The sequence below is a fragment of the Lemur catta genome, chromosome 4, assembly GCF_020740605.2.
Source record: "Lemur catta isolate mLemCat1 chromosome 4, mLemCat1.pri, whole genome shotgun sequence".
Lineage (NCBI taxonomy): Eukaryota > Metazoa > Chordata > Mammalia > Primates > Lemuridae > Lemur > Lemur catta.
In genome coordinates, this window is record NC_059131.1 from 5,405,933 (window position 1) to 5,425,974 (window position 20,042).

At 38.2% G+C, this 20,042-nt stretch overlaps 1 protein-coding gene across 1 annotated transcript in view; it reads right to left on the reverse strand.

Moving 5' to 3' along the window:
* Window positions 1-201: 201 nt before the first annotated feature.
* The window catches only part of MBOAT2 (membrane bound O-acyltransferase domain containing 2), a 127,576-nt gene continuing 107,735 nt past the window's right edge, over window positions 202-20,042 (reverse strand). The window contains exons 7-13 of the mRNA XM_045549001.1: window positions 19,644-19,827; window positions 14,936-15,128; window positions 10,437-10,540; window positions 6,378-6,442; window positions 4,834-4,966; window positions 2,308-2,459; window positions 202-983 (exon numbers count right to left, since the gene is read on the reverse strand). Coding sequence (XP_045404957.1) covers window positions 758-983; window positions 2,308-2,459; window positions 4,834-4,966; window positions 6,378-6,442; window positions 10,437-10,540; window positions 14,936-15,128; window positions 19,644-19,827 — 1,057 coding nt within the window. The 3' untranslated portion in view covers window positions 202-757. The remainder of the gene's footprint in view (window positions 984-2,307; window positions 2,460-4,833; window positions 4,967-6,377; window positions 6,443-10,436; window positions 10,541-14,935; window positions 15,129-19,643; window positions 19,828-20,042) is intronic.

Consider the following 20,042-nt stretch of genomic DNA (forward strand, 5'->3'; position numbering starts at 1 on the left):
TCTCTCTCTCTCTCTCAAAATAAGCTTAAAATATCACATTACCAACCTTTAATTATGTTTAAGAAATTGCTCCTTGAAGGGCTGACTGACAAAAGGTAATTAAACTCTCCAGCAAAATAAGCCACCTATAATTTGGCATCCATTACTGTTTACAGTTTCACTATGTATTGTAGTCATTTGAGACATACTTTAAGAAAACCCTTCAAATACTGAGATGTTTATTGCATTTTTAAGGTATCCACATCCTTAAATATCCTGTTTCAAATTCTTCCTAAATTTCTTTACAGCACACAATATCAACTACTGCAATAGTGTTCGCACAATTTTACACTTGAAAATACCATTTAAGAACAATATTTTAGGAAATAGAGGGCTTAAGGCAAGACATTCATTTGGAAAAGTTAATTTCTTTCAATCATCCAGATTGACACAATTATTTTTCCACCTCTTCAGTGCCTTGGGATACGCAATGTACATTCAGCAACAGGGCACAAATGTGACCCTGTGGACATATGCTGAGGTTGTGAGTGCCCACTGAAATATGGAAACATTTTTATATAAGGCGTGGCCCACAGGAACGTATCATGGGAGGGGTTATTTCACTCCATATCCAGTCTGGTATACAGGAAATTCCCCACCTATAACCGTCCCATTTCCCCCCAGTTAAGCTCTTTTCAAACAAACACAAACCCCTTGAAAAGGTGCTAAGATTGGTTTCTGTTAATATACAAAAAATAGCCGTCAGAGCCTTTCCCCATCACTGCTTTAGTGATGAAGGTCTGGAGGCTACTTCTTGATTCTGATTGCAAACATTGTTTGTTGTGGAAAAATTGTTCTGTCCCAAAGAATTTTCTCTTCCATCAAACTTTTTGGATTGTGAGAGCTGAACATTTTCATGTGTTTTCTTTCCTCTTTGAGTTTTTTTCACCGGCAAAAACAATAATACTATGAGACCAACAATGTGCAGGCAGTAATACCAGGAGCTAAAAAAAGAATGAAAAAAGTTTATTACATTTTGATAATAATCCTTAATAACTGCACACTTGTCAAAACGTCACTCACCACTGCCCCCCCCCTTTAGGATGTGTTTATTTACTGTGTTATTCTCTTATTTTGCCCCCTCAGGACAGGAAACTCTACAGCGTAGCCCAGGGGGTATTTATAAAGGCTGGATGGGCACGATACTAGGTATCCTTATTACATTCTTTGCAGGGGACATGAGGTCATGGCTAAATAGAACAAAAAGGTACTTATTAATAGCGACAGCAATCTGAAAATCTCTCCAATCCACAGAGTCAAAAGATGAGTATACAAGAGTACTGGGATAGTAAAGACTTACTAGTCTGGCCTCCCCTGCTATTTACTATCTCTAAGTTACAAATATTCTAACAAGGTGAGTAAGAGATAAGCAATATTGCTTCTTGATGGTTACTTTCACAAAATAAAGGTCAAATTATTAAAAACATTATTAGAAACATCATCCCCCAAATAAAATATATACCAAATGTAACCTAAATGCTTCTATAGCTGGAAATTCAAGTGATTCTAAACAAATTACCTGGGAAAGAAAATCTAACCAAAAGCCCAATCACATTTAAAAATATGTAATAATTCTGTTAAAATGGAACTTTTAGCAGGATTTAATGTTTTACTGTATGCTTATTATCATATCTGACTCAATAATTCATGGACCACACACTCTCTGCTAAGTCATTCTAAATGTTAGAGTAATAAAAAATTTATGAAAGAATAAAGTTTTTGATCTCAAGAATATCACTATCTAATACAGAGGGGTAGAATTTGGTGGGTCAGGGAGTAGAGATTAAGCAGATAAACAAAAAAGATGGAATGCAAGACAACAATTTCTGTAATATAGAGATCACCATGGTACCAATGAAACATAAAAGAGTAAAAAGGAAGCAAATAAATAAAATATAAGTAATTAATTTTCTTTTAATTAAAGATATTAAGATAATTAATAATTCTTTGTAAAGAACTATCTTTTCCAAACAGGTTGAGGACAATTAAGCTATGAGATTCTTCATTAAACCTTTATGAGAGATTTGAGACAGTGGTTACATAGCTGGCATTTCTCTGTCTAAAGCACATTCTCATCTGAGGATGGAGTGGTATGAGTCGTTCTACAAAGAACTTGAGACTGCTTGGTTTAGGATTAAAAAGTAACTGATAATGCATTTAGAGGCAGGAAATGAGGCTATGGTATTATTTTTCAGTTCTACCAAGCAAGAAACTTTTTTTTAAAAATAAAGTTATTCCCACTGAAAAATTTGTTAGAGCAATACTTACCTGTAAAACATGAATGATGGTTTTACAGAAAGAAGTACAAATGGCACAACTGTGTAACTTATTGCTATTTGAGTTACTATCCATGTTCCAACATCATAAAATAATTTAAGTTGGGGAGGTTTGATGAAATAATGTCTAAAGTTATTTCTCATCTGAAATAAAACAAAAATATTTGCTGTATCTTTAAAGTAACTATTTATGAAATTACACTGGTGATATCAACTGTTTCAAAGATGTGGAATAATGGAAACTCTGCTTCATTGCTGGTAGGAGTCTAGAATTGCACTACCAGTAAGGGAAAAGTTGGTTCCACAAAAACTAATACACACATGCATGAGAGAGAGAGAGAGAGAGAGAGAGAGAGATGAGGAAGCACACAGGAAAAATGAAAACAACTGGGTAAAGGGCATATAGGAGTTCTTTGCAACTTTTCTATAATTTTCATGTTGTGTTAAAAGTTTTCCCAAAAAAGTTAAAAGCAACCCTGCCTAGAGCTTCTTAAATCATATTTAGTGAATTACAGTACATAAATCAAGTTTAATCGACTTTCAAAGTTACTTCTTATTTCAGCTCTGCATTTGTGAAAGACAAACAGGTACTCTAACCATGCTTAGGCCAAACAGCACTTTCTTAAATAAATGGCAAACACACATATCATTCATTAATGGAAGCTAGGAAGAGCTTCTCAAAAAAAGGTGTTTTCTAATATCCACTACTTCTTCGATGCCTTTTTGTTTAGCTTTAAAAACAATCAAAACATCTCAGTTTTGAAATGTGCAAACTTAGACAAACATGATTTTTTTTCTATTGTATTCCTCACTCTTCTTTGTCTTATGTTTATAGGTGAAACATGCCCCGCTATGAAGATGCCACACGAATTGTTCAGAGGTGAGTTGGTGAGTGGTTACTTTTTTGTGTTTCTATTTACTTACTTACCTACTTATTTATTTATATATTTATTTTAGAGATGGGTCTCACTGTCACCCAGGCTGGACTGCAGTGGCACAATCGCAGCTTACTGCAGCCTGGAACTCCTCGGCTCAGGAGATCCTTCTGCCTCAGCCTCCAGAGACTAGAGGCATGCAAGATGCATGGTTAATGGCTCTTCCATACTGAGACCACCATTCTCAGTATGGAGAATGGTGGCCAGACCAAAGTAGCCAGACCAAAGCCTGACCCCTGCCATCTCTTGCTTAGCTCACTGCCGCAACAGGAACTCACTCTCGATCCCATTCTATCCACCAATGACAAACCCATTTTCCTGAGGTATGGCTTTCAGCATTCCATTCCCACACTTAAAAACCTTGCCTGACTTTCTGATATCACAGACAGAATAGGACTAGGCTCTTTCCCAGCTTGGTGTTTAAGTTCTTCTATTATTTTCGTCCTCCCTTCCCCCATTTGCCTCTCCAAAATTATTCACTATTTATGCATACATGAATTCTCTGCTTCAATTAGATTTACTTGCCATTCCCCAAATAAACCATGCACTTTCAAACTTGGTTTGGCTAACATCCTTCCCATGCCTAGAATGTCATCTTCTCCCCCATTCTACTTCACTCACTATTAAAATAACTTTCATCTTTCAAAGCCCAGATCCAAACACTTTCCTAATGAGGCCATCCCTAGTCAACCCAACCAAAAGAGATTTCTTTCATCTCTGAACACCTATGGTACTTACTATCTATAAAAACCATGGAATCTTTCATATGTGCCTTGTGATGCATGAGCCTGCATACACACACAGACACACACAAGCTGTATGTATATATACATACATACACCTCATGTTCTGAATTAGACTACAAACTACCAGAAGGTATAGCCCTAAGTGAGTATTTCTTGAAGTTTCCCTCAGACACCCTCAAGGTACCTTAACATTGAAATAGCAAATATCTGTTAGTTTGTTAATAAAGCTCTCTTACCTATGAGAGCCATAATGAGCTTGTTCAAACACCTTTTTTATCATTTCGCTTTCCTCTAACTGACTTTCAAGGACTTTTCCTTTCCTCTCTCGTGTCACCAATCTAATCTCTGGATTGTTTCCCAAAGTAATATTCCAGGTTCTAACCACGCAGACACGCCCCACTTCTAATGTGGTATCTACCAACGGGTACAGCTCATCCACTCATCTTGGCCTATCCATGGTCTTCTCTTCATCTAAAAGCCAACTCAGGGGTTACAGATTTCCGAAACACTTCTAAAATAAACCTACCCATTCTGATCATCTTTATTTAACTCAGTTTTTATCTCTCCTTCAGAAAACTCCATAAAGACAAAGTAACATTCTGTGAGTGCCCCCGTGTATAAAAACATGTCTTCTCCTCATGTGAACTAAGCATGGTGCCTAGCAGACGGTTGAGTGTTCAGTAAACATGCACACAGTTATACACCTCACACCTAGTGGATAATGCCTTGCTGATCACAGTCAAAGATGTAAGGTATACCTTGTAAAAGATATTTACTCAGCCTTCATAACAGTTCAAGTGGACCACTGAATTATAAAATAAAATTCTTGATACTTACAGCTCGTGCTGCTAATGTCATTAACACCCCTGTTAGAAACGTTAGATAATATCCTGGGTATACCCCATGCCAAATGGCAGAGAGAATGAACGTCTGGATGGTTGGACTGAAGGTGGCTCGCTGATAACACACCCTAGAAACCATGAAAAACACAGAGAGCCAAGAAGAGTGAGCGACCTGAGCTTACGAAGCCCACAGTGATCATTCTTTCATTACCTGACAGGATTTAGGGTAACCAGAGAAACAAATACAACTTATCTTAGGCAATAACTTGACCTGTGATCTCAGGGAGGTTATATTAATAGCTATTAAGTGTCAAACTTAGGGAAATAAATTTAATTCTCATCTTCTTACTGGTATATGTAATAACAAATCATTTCTAGTGTTTGAGAGTCTATATAATTTACAAAAAATAAATTTTTAATAATATTAAAATTGTTTTCATTCTATATTATTTCATTACTTTCTTGAAAAACATCAAGAACTTTTAACTGACCTAATTACACTATTCTTTCTGGCAAATAGGCTGTGCTTAGTCTAAAGTTTTCCTATAACAGGGTAGAGAACTCAGATGAAAATAAGCTTTTCCTAAGGTATCAAATTTTAAAAATAACAACAAAAAAGAACAAAACAGATTAGCTCAGAGAATCAGCAGCCAGCGGGGAGACTGCAAGGCACCATGAAGTGATGATAATATATGCTGGCTATCTCAAGGAACAAAAATATTCAACTTGTCATTTAAAAAAAGATGCCATAAAAGAAAGCTACAGGGTCAGTATTTTATGAAATAAATTCAAGATAGGACAATGTGCTTACAGGGACAATGAGAGCGACTCCCTGGGAGTTTCTGTGCAATCCCCAGCTCTGTATTTCATACCTGTCACTCCACCTGGGCTGCCTGTGCCTTGCCCTCGTCCACTGGACACACTCCAGACAAAAATCCCAGCACAAACATCAACTACTTCCAGGAAGTTCTTCCTCACTCCCGTCTATGCCCTCACTGTGCCTGCTCTCTCTCCTCCTAATCCTCACTATAGGAATAGCATTGTGTCTGATTACACAGCTGTGTCTTTAGCAAAATTGTGAACTCTTTCACTTTCAGGGGCTGGCTCTTTTTGTCCCAGTCATCTTTGTATCCTGTGCCTAACATATAAAGAGCTGCTGAACTGACATTTAAAACAGGAACTGTTCCAGCAAACCCAAGGCATATATATAGTGGTTGTACAGGCCTTTTTGAGATAACCAGATTGCTAATGAATGAGAGCAGGTGCTACAGAGGAGGACACTGGTAATCAGACGTCAGCAGAGGCCCTCAAAGGCAGGCTGAGAGAGCAGAAACAGCTGGGTTTGTGACTCAAGCCAAAACAGTTCTGATTTGATGGTGCCTTGCTTAGGAGGATGCTAACAGTGTTTCCTGGGTAACATTGAGGGCACAATGTCACTCAACACACTGTTAATTTAATTAGGAATCTGAACTCAGTGAAGCCCAACCACAAGAACTAGATGCCCAAGCACATCTAAAGATTGTTCTTGAAGGAACATACCTTTTGAGCCAAAGAGCTGTCTGAATATTCCAATTATCAAGAAACATCTTAAAACTTGTTGACATCTGAAAAACAATAGAACTTTTGTCTTTGGGCAACAAAATAATGAAGCTTTAAATATAAGTAATAATATATTATCATGCCACAAAAATAAAATTAAAAATGACTTGACACTGATGGTAGTGTACTGATTTCTCTTTCCTTAATACAGTTTTTCTAATATAGTAACATCATTTTACATAAAAGGAGTTTATTTATTGTTGGGAACATCTATGAGGTAAATGGGTTATCACCATTTTCTCCTACATGTTAACACTTACAGGAGTTGTCATGGAATTATTCTAAAGAAATTCCTGACAGAGAATACACAAACGCCCTTTCAATGGTGTTCCCTCTTACACTGAAGAAGGGAGCACTGCCTCAGTATCTTCCTCTCCCCACCAGGCTCGGCCACCATTCTGAGTGAAGTGGACGTCCACAGCAACGACCCACCCAGCTGCCGTCTCTCAGTTTCCTGGCTACTCTGAATCCTGGCCCACCGGGCTCTGCGCTACTCCTGAAAGAGTAGATCTGCACACCCATCTCCCAGACTGGGACCTCCCATCTTTCCAGCTTCCTCACTCAAGTTACTCCCACTAAAGCTACTCTTTGATCTTAGAGGAAACCAATCTTTGTTCTCCGGGCCCATCTACTTCTATCCTATGTCATTCTCTCCTCATCTGGTCTTCACTTCCTTCTGACCATTTTAGATTCTGTGGTCCATTATTTACTATGCTTATCAGAATCTTTGATGGTTTTGTTTCTTTTTTCCTTTCAAATCACCTACCTATCAAAATCCTAACTCCAAATCAGCCATATTTTCCACCTTCCCTACCAGTAACACCTGAGTGCAGAATATCACATAACATTCTAGGCCTCTGTCATAAGTTCATGGTTCTCAATTTCAACCAGACCCTCATCATACCAAACAACCCTTGTTTTCCTAGACAGTTCATTCTCTTCTTGAAAACAGATATTGGATTGAATCATTTGAAATTAATCTTTTTTTTCTTTTGTAAGTCAAAAAGAAGTAATTATCAGCAATTTCATAGGGTTCAGCCTAATAACTTTAAAAGTTCCCCATTTATAGCTCTGGTTCTATCACCTCCTCCCCCCCTCACAACAGGGAAATTGGCCTCCTACTTTATGGAAATGACATAAATCATCAGACTCCAAAGTCTTACCACCAAAGCCCCAACTCAGCGGCATACACGCAGACCCTGCCCTCTTTCCTGTCTCCTTCCTCGGGGTCAGTCTCTATACCTCCTTTCTACCTCATATTCCTCCCTGCTTTCCATCTTCTCAGGGACCTCATTTATCAATAAGTCTCTCTGTCCTTCAACTGTATTTTCACATTCTTCCTCATCAAATATTCTCCTAATCAGTAAACATGTTTCAATCTACTTTAAAACAAAATTAAACAAAACAAAAGGCTCTCCCCTCAATCGCTGGTTCCCCTCAACTACTGCCCTATTTCCACCCTCCTTCCCTTTATGGGGAGTGAACTCCTAAGGTTGTACAATCAATCTAGCCTTTGTGCCTATGCTTCCCCTGAAACTGTTGTTACAAAACCATAAATGATAAGGGCATTTACCAATCCTTATCTTACTTGATCTCTCAGAAGCATCTAGCACTGAAGACCATTTCCTCCTTCAGAAAAATGAACTCCTTTCTTCACTTGTTCTTATACCATGCATTCTCAACGGGGTGATATCGCCCCCAAGAGGATAAAAATTGGTTCTTAAGGTGCCAAAAAACTTACTTTTTATGTATAAAGCACATATACACATATGGTAAGTCAACAGATACAGCATATCTGTGGTATTAAAATTTCATGAAGGGGATGACGAGGGAAAAAGTGTCTCAAAGCCTTCTTAAGGTGGTAATAATGAACAAAAGGTTAGAAACACTGCCATGTATCCATCACCCAACTTCAACAATTACCAATTTCCCCATCCCCTTCCCCATTTTTATTACTGACGTTGTTGTTAAGAGTATTTCAAAGCCAATACCAGATATCTTATTTCACCTGCAAATAGTTCAGAATTTATGTGCAATAAATAAGGGCTTGTAAAAAACCTTAATCAGACCTAACAAAATTGATAATAATTCTTTAACATCATCTAATACCCACTTTGCATTTAATATTTAAATATTCCTGATTGTTTAAAAAATGTCTTTTTCCCGTTGGTTTGTTTGATCAGGATCCAAAAAAAGGTTCATATAGTGCATGTGGCCAAGTCTCTTTTCATCTGTAATTGCTTGGGTCATATGTGCCATAGAATTCCCCACTTCTGGTTTTCTATACTCCGTATCCCCTCTAACTTTAGAAGGATCTAAAGACCTGAGTCAGGTTTACTTATGTTGGCAGACTACTTCAGAGATGGCACTATGTTGCCCCTGGCATCACATCCGCAGACCCCTCGTGCCTGACAGCCCACTTTTAGTAACACTAAGGCTCATCGATGAGTCCAGCATGATCCATTCATTATAAAGTTCCCTGTCAACCTTTCACCTAAAGTTCTGGTAATTTCCCCTGTTTGGAATAATCCTTTTCACAGGCTAGTGAAACGGTTTTGCTCTGCTCTCTGGCTGCTCCTCCTGAATCGCCTTCCCTTGCCCAGCCTCCAAGTGTCGGTGCTCCTGCTCCTTCACAGACTCTCATCTCACCTCACCCTCACTCCTAGGCTTGAATTGCTACATGCTGAAAGTTCCCACATTACCATCCCAGGTGTCCCTGAGGCTCTGCTCATTCATGTGACTGCTGGACAACTCAGCAAGTCTGAAATTTGAACACATTATCTTTCCCTTCAAACCCGTGCCTGTTCTTTGTTCCTTCTCTAAAGTGAAAGGTATCACCAATAACCTAGTTTTTCAAACCAGACTTCTGCGCCTGATTCATAACTCATTCTTTCTTGCTGATTCCAATTTGTCACCAAGTTCTGCTGAGTCTCTTACACAGCTCTCCAATATGTTAAGTCTTTCTAGCCCCACTGCCAGTATCCTAGTTTAGGTCACCAACATCTTCGATTAACACAACATCCTTCTAACAGATCTCTGCCTCTTGAGGGCAACATATTCACATTCTACATGCCAGATCCTTCTAAAACACCTATATGATCACCTCATTTGCCTGGATATATTACCCATCCACAGTGCTCCACTACTCTTATAAGAAAGTTTAAAACTTTTTTTTTTTTTTTGAAACAGAATCTCGCTCGTTGTCCGGGCCACAGTGCAGTGGTGCGATCATAGCTCTCTGCAACCTCAAACTCCTGGGTTCAAGTGATCCTCCTGCCTCAGCCTCCCAAGTAGCTGAGACCACAGGTGCATGCCACCACATCCAGCTAAATTTTATTTTTTTGAAGAGACAAGGTCTTGCTATGTTGCTTAGGCTGGTCTCAAACTCCTGGCCTCAAGTGATTCTTCCACCTCAGCCTCCAAAGTGCTAGGATTACAGATGTGAGCCACTGTGCCTGGCCTCTAAACTCTTATTATGGCCCCTGAGAATGTGTGTGGCCTGGCCTCTACTTCTCTAGCCTCTTCTTTCACTACTCTCTACACCATGAGCCAACATGAGCCACATACCCGTTCTCACCCCCTCACACTGCTCCCTCTACTTGGCGTTTCTGGCTATCTCCTACTTACCATTTGCGACTCAGCTTAAGACATATTTTCCGTGGGACCCTCTTCCCTGAGCCACCTAACCTAAGCTGGATTCCTATCTCAGAAACACACACATGGCCCTCTAATCATCACCTATTTTTCTGTACTCTGTAGCCCTAACTAGACTAAAGCTCCTTGAGGGCTCACATTGTACCTATCTCATTCACTGGCTCCTCAGTAATTGGGGCACATGGTTGACGACCAATAAATATTGGCTGAAGAATGAGTATTATTATTAAAAATCCTTCAATATCACTCTTAGGACATCACATCATAACCTATGAAAGTAAACTATAGTACTTAAAGTATCATATGGTAACTATAATAATTTCTTAATGATTTACCACTACTAACCTCTATTTGCTGAATTCTCAAATTGGAAATTAAGTCCCAACGAGCTGCTCCATTTTTGTCATATCCTCTGAAACCAAAGCCTGCAGCATTATTAATAGCATCAGCTGTAGCAAACAAAGAAAAAAAAAATATTAAGAACCTCCATAACAATCTACCATATTCTCCAAGAAGGTGTATGTTATTATATATTATGATCATTTATTATTAAGTAGGAAAAGTAGATTCATTCTAATTTTTAGGAGCGGTCAGAAACATTATCACATACGATGAAAATAACTACCTCGTCCAGAACAATTTGGTTAGTCAACAAAACATCAGATATTAACCCTAAGTTGAAGCAAGGTAGAGTTTAAAAACTGGGGAGGACCAATGCACTAAAGGTGAAGAAGATTCAATATAGGAAACACTTCCCAATACTAGAACGTTCCAGAGGAATATGGTGGAGCACACTCAGTCATCTGTCAAGAAACCACTAAGGGGATGTTTTGCCCTGAGATCACTATGTTCTTTTTAATCACATAATGGACCTTTACTATAGAAAAGAATATATAAACAAGTATAATATTTTCATTCCATTTTTTTCTTTATTGGTTCACCAGAACCCACTCTATGTATTAATATATGTCTCCAGAATTTGTTTTCTAATACTTTTCATCACAATGCTCAATAAGTCAATTTTGCTCTATATACCTATTTGATTAAGCTGTAAGGAAAGTTTCTGCCTTAAATGAGCCCTTTTCCAATCAACTGAAAAAGTGTTTATGATTTATGCTATTGGTGTCATGACTAAAGAATAGACTAACTGAAATCCATCAAAACCGATGGATATAATATGCCTACATGGACTAGATCCTAAGTTGTTTCATGGCTTGTTAGTGCTTTTAGTACATCAAACAAGACTTTTAAAAGATTATACCTTGGGGAAAAAGGAATAAATAAGCACAATTCATCCCCTGTCAGGTTTAATGAGGTCAGCAGCCTTTGGTCAAATAAATATGAGCCTGTAAGGTAAGCTTATCAATATAGTAGCACTCATATTCAATAGGATTAAAAATAAAATCTATTAATAATATGGGCTGCAAACCAGCCCAAACGGCTGCTGGAGAACTTCTTCCTCCCTCATGGCTGCCACCACTTCTGATTTCCTCACTTGTTCATTCTCTCCATCTTTTTTGCCTACTGCGATCAGAAAGCAACTAAACTCCTAACCAACTTCTCATCTGACAGTAGGCCTGATCCAGGGTGTGGTCAACAGTGACGCAGAGAGAGCTGGGGAAATCAAACTGCAGGCATCGACCTTCCACATACCTCTGTTTCCCCAACTCCCATCACAGCCCGCTCTTTACCTCAGGTAACCTAACTCCTGAGAAAGCTTCCACATTATCATTAATGTGAAGATGAACTTAGCAATCTGTGATTCCAAATAACTGACTGTTAACATCAATTTAAACCTTAACCTGTCCCTACATGGGCTAAGTCAATGTTTTCTAAACTTGAGTTAAAGGGGGAAAACTGCTGAGATCCCAATAAATCATTTTTTGACGTGGTAAAGAGGACACCGCCACAGGGATGAGACTAGAGACCTGATTCCTGTTCTTTTTTTTTTTTCTGAGACAGAGTCTCACTCTGTTGCCCGAGCTAGGGTGCTGTGGCATCAGCCTCGCTCACAGCAACCTCAAACTCCTGGGCTCAAGCAATCCTCCTGCCTCAGCCTCCCGAGTAGCTGGGACTACAGGCATGCGCCACCATGCCCGGCTAATTTTTTTTTTCTGTATATATATTTTAGTTGTCCATATAATTGCTTTCTATTTTTAGCAGAGATGGGGTCTTGCTCTTGCTCAGCCTAGTCTCGAACTCCTGAGCTCAAACGATCCACCCGCCTCGGCCTCCCAGAGTGCTAGGATTACAGGCATGAGACACCGCACCCGGCCTCTGATTCCTGTTTTGAGAAACCCTGAATTAAGAAATTAAACAGTCTAGGTAGCCACTTAGTATCAACAAAACTGCAACTTAAAACATGCATATGTGGACACTAACATCAACAAGGTAATTATCCTCATGATCCAGAATATACTTACATTGTTCTTCTAAAAATTATCATCAAAATGCACAAACCAAATTAAAGAATTTTGGAACTCTGATTCCCAAAAACACATTTTTGGACTTTCAGAAGTCATTAGACTCCAATTTGAGAACCAAAAAGTCAGTGGAACCCATTCTACTAAGTGAAGTATCCCAAGAATGGAAAAATAAGCACCACATGTACTCACCAGCAAATTGGTTTCCCTGATCATCATCTAAGTGTACATTTGAGAATAACACCAATTGGGGGTTGGACAGATGTGGGGGAAGGGGATGGGTGTATACCTACATAACGAGTGCAATGTGCACTGTCTGGGGAATGGACATACTTGAAGCTCTGACTCAGAGGGATGGGGGAGGCATGGGCAATATATATAACCTAAACTTTTGTACCCCCATCATAAGCTGAAAAAAAAAATCAGTGGGGCTGGGCACAGTGGTTCACGTCTATAATCCCAGCAGTCTGAGAAGCTAAGACAGGAGGATCACTTGAGCCCAGGAGTTTGAGAGCAGCCTGGGCAACATAGCTCATTTCTACAAAAAATAGAAAAAATCAGCCAGGTGTGGTGGCACTTGCCTGTAGTCCCAGCTACTTGGGAGGCTAGGGCAGGAGGACAGCTTGAGCCCAGAAGTTTGAGGCTGCAGTGAACGGTGATGATGCCACTGCACTGTAGCCCAAGCGATACAGTGAGACCCTGTCTCAAAAACAAACAAACAAACAAACAAAAAAGGGCAGTGGAGAGCAGAGATGAATGTGTGCACACAGGTGCCAAGCCTTTCAATCAGCTTCTCCACTGACGCAACATCAAAACGTAGACTTCAGGGTTTAACCATTACTAGGACCTAAACCATTACTCACACTGATTAAGACAGTACAGACATAGTACGAGTATTTATTGAATTGAATATCCTTATAGACTTATGGCTAAGAATTACTTAAATTCTTTAAATGTAGTTCAAATTGCTACTCATATATTATATATTCTAATATATTTCCTTAAGGAGGAATCAGGGAAAAGGAATCAACTCTCATTTTCTTGGTTTTTCAAACCAAATATTGGGGCTATGGGATCAGAAGTCCCCTAAGAATCATTTTAATTTTCATAACTAACAAAGAAATAATTAATGATAACTCATGCATTTTTCCTATTTACAAAGATCTTATGTTTTCCTCAAAAGCTTTATGAATTCAATGACCTTATTCTACTAACAGTAGATTTTCAACAATTAGAGGTCCAATCAAACTGAAGAACATGCAGAATTCTTCTATAACTATAGTGGTTCAACAAACAGGTCACATTTCTTACAAAACCCTAAAAAGTCTAGGTTGGTGTGGAAAAATGTCTAGTTTCAGTTGAAAGTCAGAATTTATGTACTACAGAAATCTTATTTGGCATTACTGATGTTCATATTTGGATAGAATAAAAACTTTCAATCCTTTAAAGAAGTATTAGTTTAAAATCTACACATGGTAACGTTATATATTTTAATTGACTATGAAAATGCCAGGTCAAATTAACTTTTGATGATGCTGTGTGCAGTTGTATGACAAAAGACTAAAAACACTGATTCCAGTCCCAAGCTACAGTTCATGCAATCAAAATAAAACCACCAGTAAAATGCCAGTCCCCAGACCTTTTTCTTGGCCTTGTCTGGCTAATGTGCTTCTTCATGCAGTCATTCAAATATTCATCTAGTACCAAATATAAACAAGTCCAGCAGGACACAAGAATAAAGGGGTTTATAATCTTGTGGGTGAGAAAAAAGACAACACATATGAAGAGATTTCAATTTATCCAGTGAAGTGACTCTCCACTTCAGTCCAAATATGGCCAGAATGATCTTCTTCTGACATAGGATCAGGCCACCAACCTGCTTGAAGGCTCTTATGGATTGTTTTGTAGAGCAGACGAAGTCTTGTGAAAGCCCTGTTTCTCCTTCCCAGTTCCCTCTCCTTCCCAGTTCCTACGTGGCCCCTGCTACACCTGTCACAGAAAGCAAGGCACTTCCATGCCTCTTTGTTTATGAGTGCAGAACTAGCCACTTTTCACTTGCTGAAATCAAGTCAATCTTAAAGGCACAACTGAATGCTGTCTTTTCTCTAATACTTACTCTACCCGCCAAGCGTAACTGACTACCCCCATTCAGTGCACCAATATCATTTTATTGCTCATAAAGTACTAAGCATATTATATTATGGTTAATAGTCTAACATATATCATAATGAAAGGTTTAATAGCATATTATATTTTAAGCATCTTGAGGGTAGAGACTATGTCTTATACATATTAGTATCTATTCTGGCCAGCACAGAATCTAGCATACAACAGGCACACAGTAAGTATCTGTTATCCTTTCATTGATCCACTGACTTATTTCAACACACAAACAGAAAAGTATATTCACATGTTACTCACCTAATGTCCATGCAAAATAGTATTTGGGTCTGGCAGCCAATAGAGAGACATACAGATAGGTCACCTTTGTTGGCCAAGAAGCTGTAGCTTGAAAATGCTCATCAATGTTGTACTCCACTGGCAACGTGTTAGAGATGGTCAAGTGAAACAATAAGGAAAGTCCACAGACTAAGAGCTTCTGAATAACTGCAATCTGAAAAGTGTAAGACGAGATTTCAGAAACTTCACCCATACTCCTTTTAATTCATTTTACATATTATCAACAGATTAGTCTTCTGAATATAGCATCAGCCTGTAACTGTCCTGGTCAAAAAATCAAAAGCTACACTGCATTTAGTATTTAAAGACCTCCAAGGTCTCACTGTATGAACATTTCCAACCTTATCTATAAGTACTACCTAAGAATTATGGCTCAGCTCATTTTAAAACCTCAATTTGTGTTTTTACAACTTTCAGGAAATAAAAAATCTAAAATCAAGTATAAATGTATAGGTGTGAATGGAAGTGGATACCAAAAAATTCATATTAATTTTGGTAGTAGATTTTATATTAAAAATGACATTTTTCCCCATTGTGCTTTTTCTACATCTTCCAAATTCTAGGCATTTCATGGACATTAGTTTTACAATAAACAATCTATACATCTCTTTAAATCTGAAAGTTAACATAACTTTGTTCAAGAATGATAAAATCAGAAGAGCTACACATGAGAACACTAAAGATTTGTATCAAAGACCCTGATGAAAAGAAGAGGCCATTCTTTGCAATATTATGGTAAGGTTAAATTGCCAACTCATGGTATTTTGTATTTTTAGAAGGCCAGAACATTTCAACCTCATTTAGTATAAAAGAGATTATACAGACTGTGAAGGGAAAGAAACAAGTAGAAAAAAGAAAAGGCTAGATTCAGATGAAGGTATGTAACAAAATACTTGGGTTTAGAGTGCCTGATATAATAACCAAATAATATTCAAATTAACTGAAGTAATTAATAAATGAAGATCCACATTTTAACATACTATGTAACAGTGCCAAAAGAATGGCTCAAAGCATATGCTATATTCATTGCACTTCTAAAAAAACCCTTTTATTTGTAGGTTGCTCCTGCTAGGTGGTACTGACTGTCCAAGAACTCCTTGCTGCAGTTATCATTATTCTCATTTTCCTGGCTATCTTTTAAACCTTTCTCCAATAAAATAAGTCTACCTTTCTTCAAGCCTCCCCCAAATATCTTATCTATACATTTGAATAAAAAAGAGATTTTAGAAAGGTAATTAGAGAAAATTTGTAATTATAAATGAAGGGAGATAAGAAGAACAACCCCATACATTAACCTAACAATGAGGTATATCATCTGAGTAATGTAATAAGAAATATTGTAGGCTGGGCGCAGTGGCTCACGCCTGTAATCCTAGCACTCTGGGAGGCCGAGAAGGGTGGATCGCTCGAGGTCAGGAGTTTGACAACAGGCTGAGCAAGAGCGAGACCTGTCTCTACTAAAAATAGAAAGAAATTATCTGGCCAACTAAAAATATATATAGAAAAAATTAGCTGGGCATGGTGGCTCATGCCTGTAGTCCCACCTACTCAGGAGGCTGAAGCAGTAGGATTGCTTAAGCCCAGGAGTTTGAGGTTGCTGTGAACTAGACTGACATCAAGGCACTCACTCTAGCCCGGGCAACAGAGTGAGACTCTATCTCCAAAAAAAAAAAAAAATATTGTGGCCGTTAGACTACATGCAAAGTTTCTAGGTCTAGGTTTAAAAAGAAAAAAAGAAAACTAAGGTAACATAAACCTTATCTCAGCTACGGGGGGGCGGGGGGTGGTGGGGCGGAGAGGCATGAGTATCAATGAGAATCCCAAAATAGAATCAGTCAATGCAGGCATCAGGTATCATGGAAGGCAGGGTGGATGGGGCAAACTAAATCTGGGAGGAGGGCTAGTAGAAAACCAGGTATAAACAAGCTTCTATAGCCTCTCTGCTTAAGGGGGTCGATGACGTGTGTGTTTGTATAAAGCCACCTTTCTCTCTATATATATATATGCCTTATATATATATAAGATATATTACAGATAAAATTATATGTAAAATAAATATATATTATATATAAGATATATTACAAACATAAAATCACCTTACTTTATATATATAAGATATACAGGTATGTATCTCTTAGTAAGGTGGATACCCCCACCATCTCTGGCAGGAAGCCAGAGAATATATGTAACCACAGAAGATACAGGCTTAGGAACATGGGTCTGGAGCAGGGCTGGGGTAGGTGCTGGAATGAAAATGTGGAGAACACAGAGACAGCTGTATCCTGAGAGGTGATATGACCAGTCCCCTTCTCCTGCCCAGCTCCAGAGTACCAGCAGTCAAGTTTGTGTGCCCCAGGAAGAAGACCAGAGGATCTTTTACTCAAAAAACAAAATAGCCCCAGAGAAAAGACTTATAGACATCATGGCAGAGACTGGTAGGTGTTGCCCAGGAGCCATCCTCCCCTTCCTACAGAGCAAAGGAATTTTTACTTGTGCACTTGGAAGTCTAGCTGAAGACGACATGTCATAGCCTCTTGTGTAGCTGAGTGTGGCTGTGTGATTAGGTTCTGGTCAATGGGATGTGAGCGAAAGTAATGTGTACAGGGAAAACAGAGCTTGGCTCTCCAACGCCATGGGGCTGCCCTATTATCCATGCACAGCTTACATCTGAGCTGTCATGTGTAAGCCCGTTATTTTGGTCCTTGTTTCAGCAGTCAAACCTCTGTCTTAACTGATACAGATAAAGACAACTGGGAGGTCCCCAACAAAAGAGCCAGCTTGCTATGTGACTATCCTACTTCAGATCCTAAGAGTCTACAAATCCCACTGGTACACAGAGTGCTTACAAATGCCATTAGAGGGATTTATGAATAACTACTACTATTTGACTTTGTCAACTATATGCATATGGAATTTAAACAAAAATATATTAGAATAATGAGATAATACATTAAGAATATCTGCCATTAGCAACAACCTCTGATTTATGATGTCTGTAACCCAAAAGAGGAAGAAAATGACATTTTATAAGAGTGAATCTCATAAAAACTCAGAGTAAGGTGATAGAAGCAACATATAAATTTGTATTATTCTTTGTTGAGTTTGATTTACTACTACTCACGTGTTTATATAGCACTTGATATTCTTCAAATATTTTACAAAACTATTTGATCTTTATATCCTCTCTAAAATGGAGAAGACATTAAGATTCTCCTTTTGCAGAGAGGGCCACACACATTAAGTGCTGTGCTATTAATACAATGATAAAGCTGAACTGGTCACTGAGAGTTCGGCGTCTTGATTCCTAGATTTAATTCTCCTCCCAGTACTCCAGAATAAACTTCTAAGAAGCTGTCTATAATTACCTTTACTTTCTTTTAGGGCATGAGACCTCTAAAGGTTTTAGTGGTCAGCCTGGAGATATCAGTCTGAAATTGAACCCAGTTTGATATGGCATTTCTCAATCAACACTGAACCAATAATATGAAGTATGAAGACAAAAACCCCTTTTTGGTTTAAAACATGCAATGAGTCACATAGTACAAAAGAGGTAATATAATGGCTTTTGTGAATGAGTGCACGTTTCTTCATTCACTCTTCATTGCACACACAAATGGAGGATGGTAGGTTTGCAGGGAAAAGGGGGCTTTGCTCTAAGCCCCACATTCAGAGAAAACATTAATTCTTTCTCTTTGTCTCACAGCCTTTCTGACTAGCCTATTACTTTTCATGGAACATTTAGATTCAACCAGATCGAATCCAATAGAAACTTAGCCTACACAAAGACTCACAGCCTTTCTTTATGAAGCAGCATCTCATGAGTTCCAAGTACCCCAGCAGTTCAAAAGAAGTAAAAACTATGTTCAGTTGTGAGGCAATTTTGCGCAGATTTTGGATCCAGACTGAACTGGTTTGAATTCTAGTTCTCCTATTGCCAACCGGGGAAATCCTGGTCAAATTACTTAGCCTCTGAGTCTCAGTTTCCTCACCTGTGACAGTATGAAGTAGAATAACAGCACCTACTTTGTAAGACTACTGTGAGGATGAGAAGAGTAACATGTGAGGTGCTCACAGTAGTACTTGTAGCTCTGAGTTGGGCAGTGCAAAGGTGACTTTTTGAAATAAATAATAAAAAAAAACAGTGCATGTGGCAAGAACTGTCAAAGTGTTCGCTTATTAATATCTCTTAATTATGCAAATCAGCAACAGTTTTGTGAAAAAGGTGAAACTTTAAGTAGACCTTTAAAGAGGAGTAAGATTTCAATAGGTAATGATTAAGAAGAAGAGAAAGGTAGAAAAGGAAAGGAGAACACAGAGTGTTTGCAATTTGCTAGAACATAAGACACAGGTTTAAAAAAAAAAACCCCAGAAAATTAGGTCGGCTAATTCCATGAGAAGGGCTTTCTTGTAAAATACTCTGTAACTATAAAGCATCATTCTCATTAAGGAATTTGGCATGTAGTTTCTCAAGTAACCTTATTTTTGTTCTTTAATTATCACTGTACTTCTATTAGGCATCATTACTAGGTAGAGTATTAAGAGTCATTTATCTTGAAAAATGTTTTTAAAGATATAGGTAAATTCAAAACACGGAAATATTAGTATCTTTAAATAAATAAGACTAACCAATACATGCTCTAAAGGCTCCAGATAAATCTCATGACCTTACATTTGGAGATGGCTCTGTTCTTTCACACTGTATTTCTTCCTTTCCATTTTCACTTGATTGTATCATATGGTGTGATCTGCCTTCAATAAAAGTAATGTAGTCTTTGTAAGAGCAGAGTGGGCCTGCCAGGATACCCATGAAGTTACAGTTGTAACTTAAATACTCCAGTAGGCTTGGCATGCGCCTGCAACAAAAAGACATGCAACTTGTGAGAGATAAGCTTTCTGTAAATCTGATAGAAATAATAATCATCTATACTCACTACTCTTACCATGTCCAAAATAAGATAATCTTTAATTGTCATTTGCATCCATACAGTAAGAATTTAAAAGATCTGGATGTAATAGCGCTCAACAGTAGTTTTGAATAAAAGAGTTTCTACACAGATCTTTATAAACA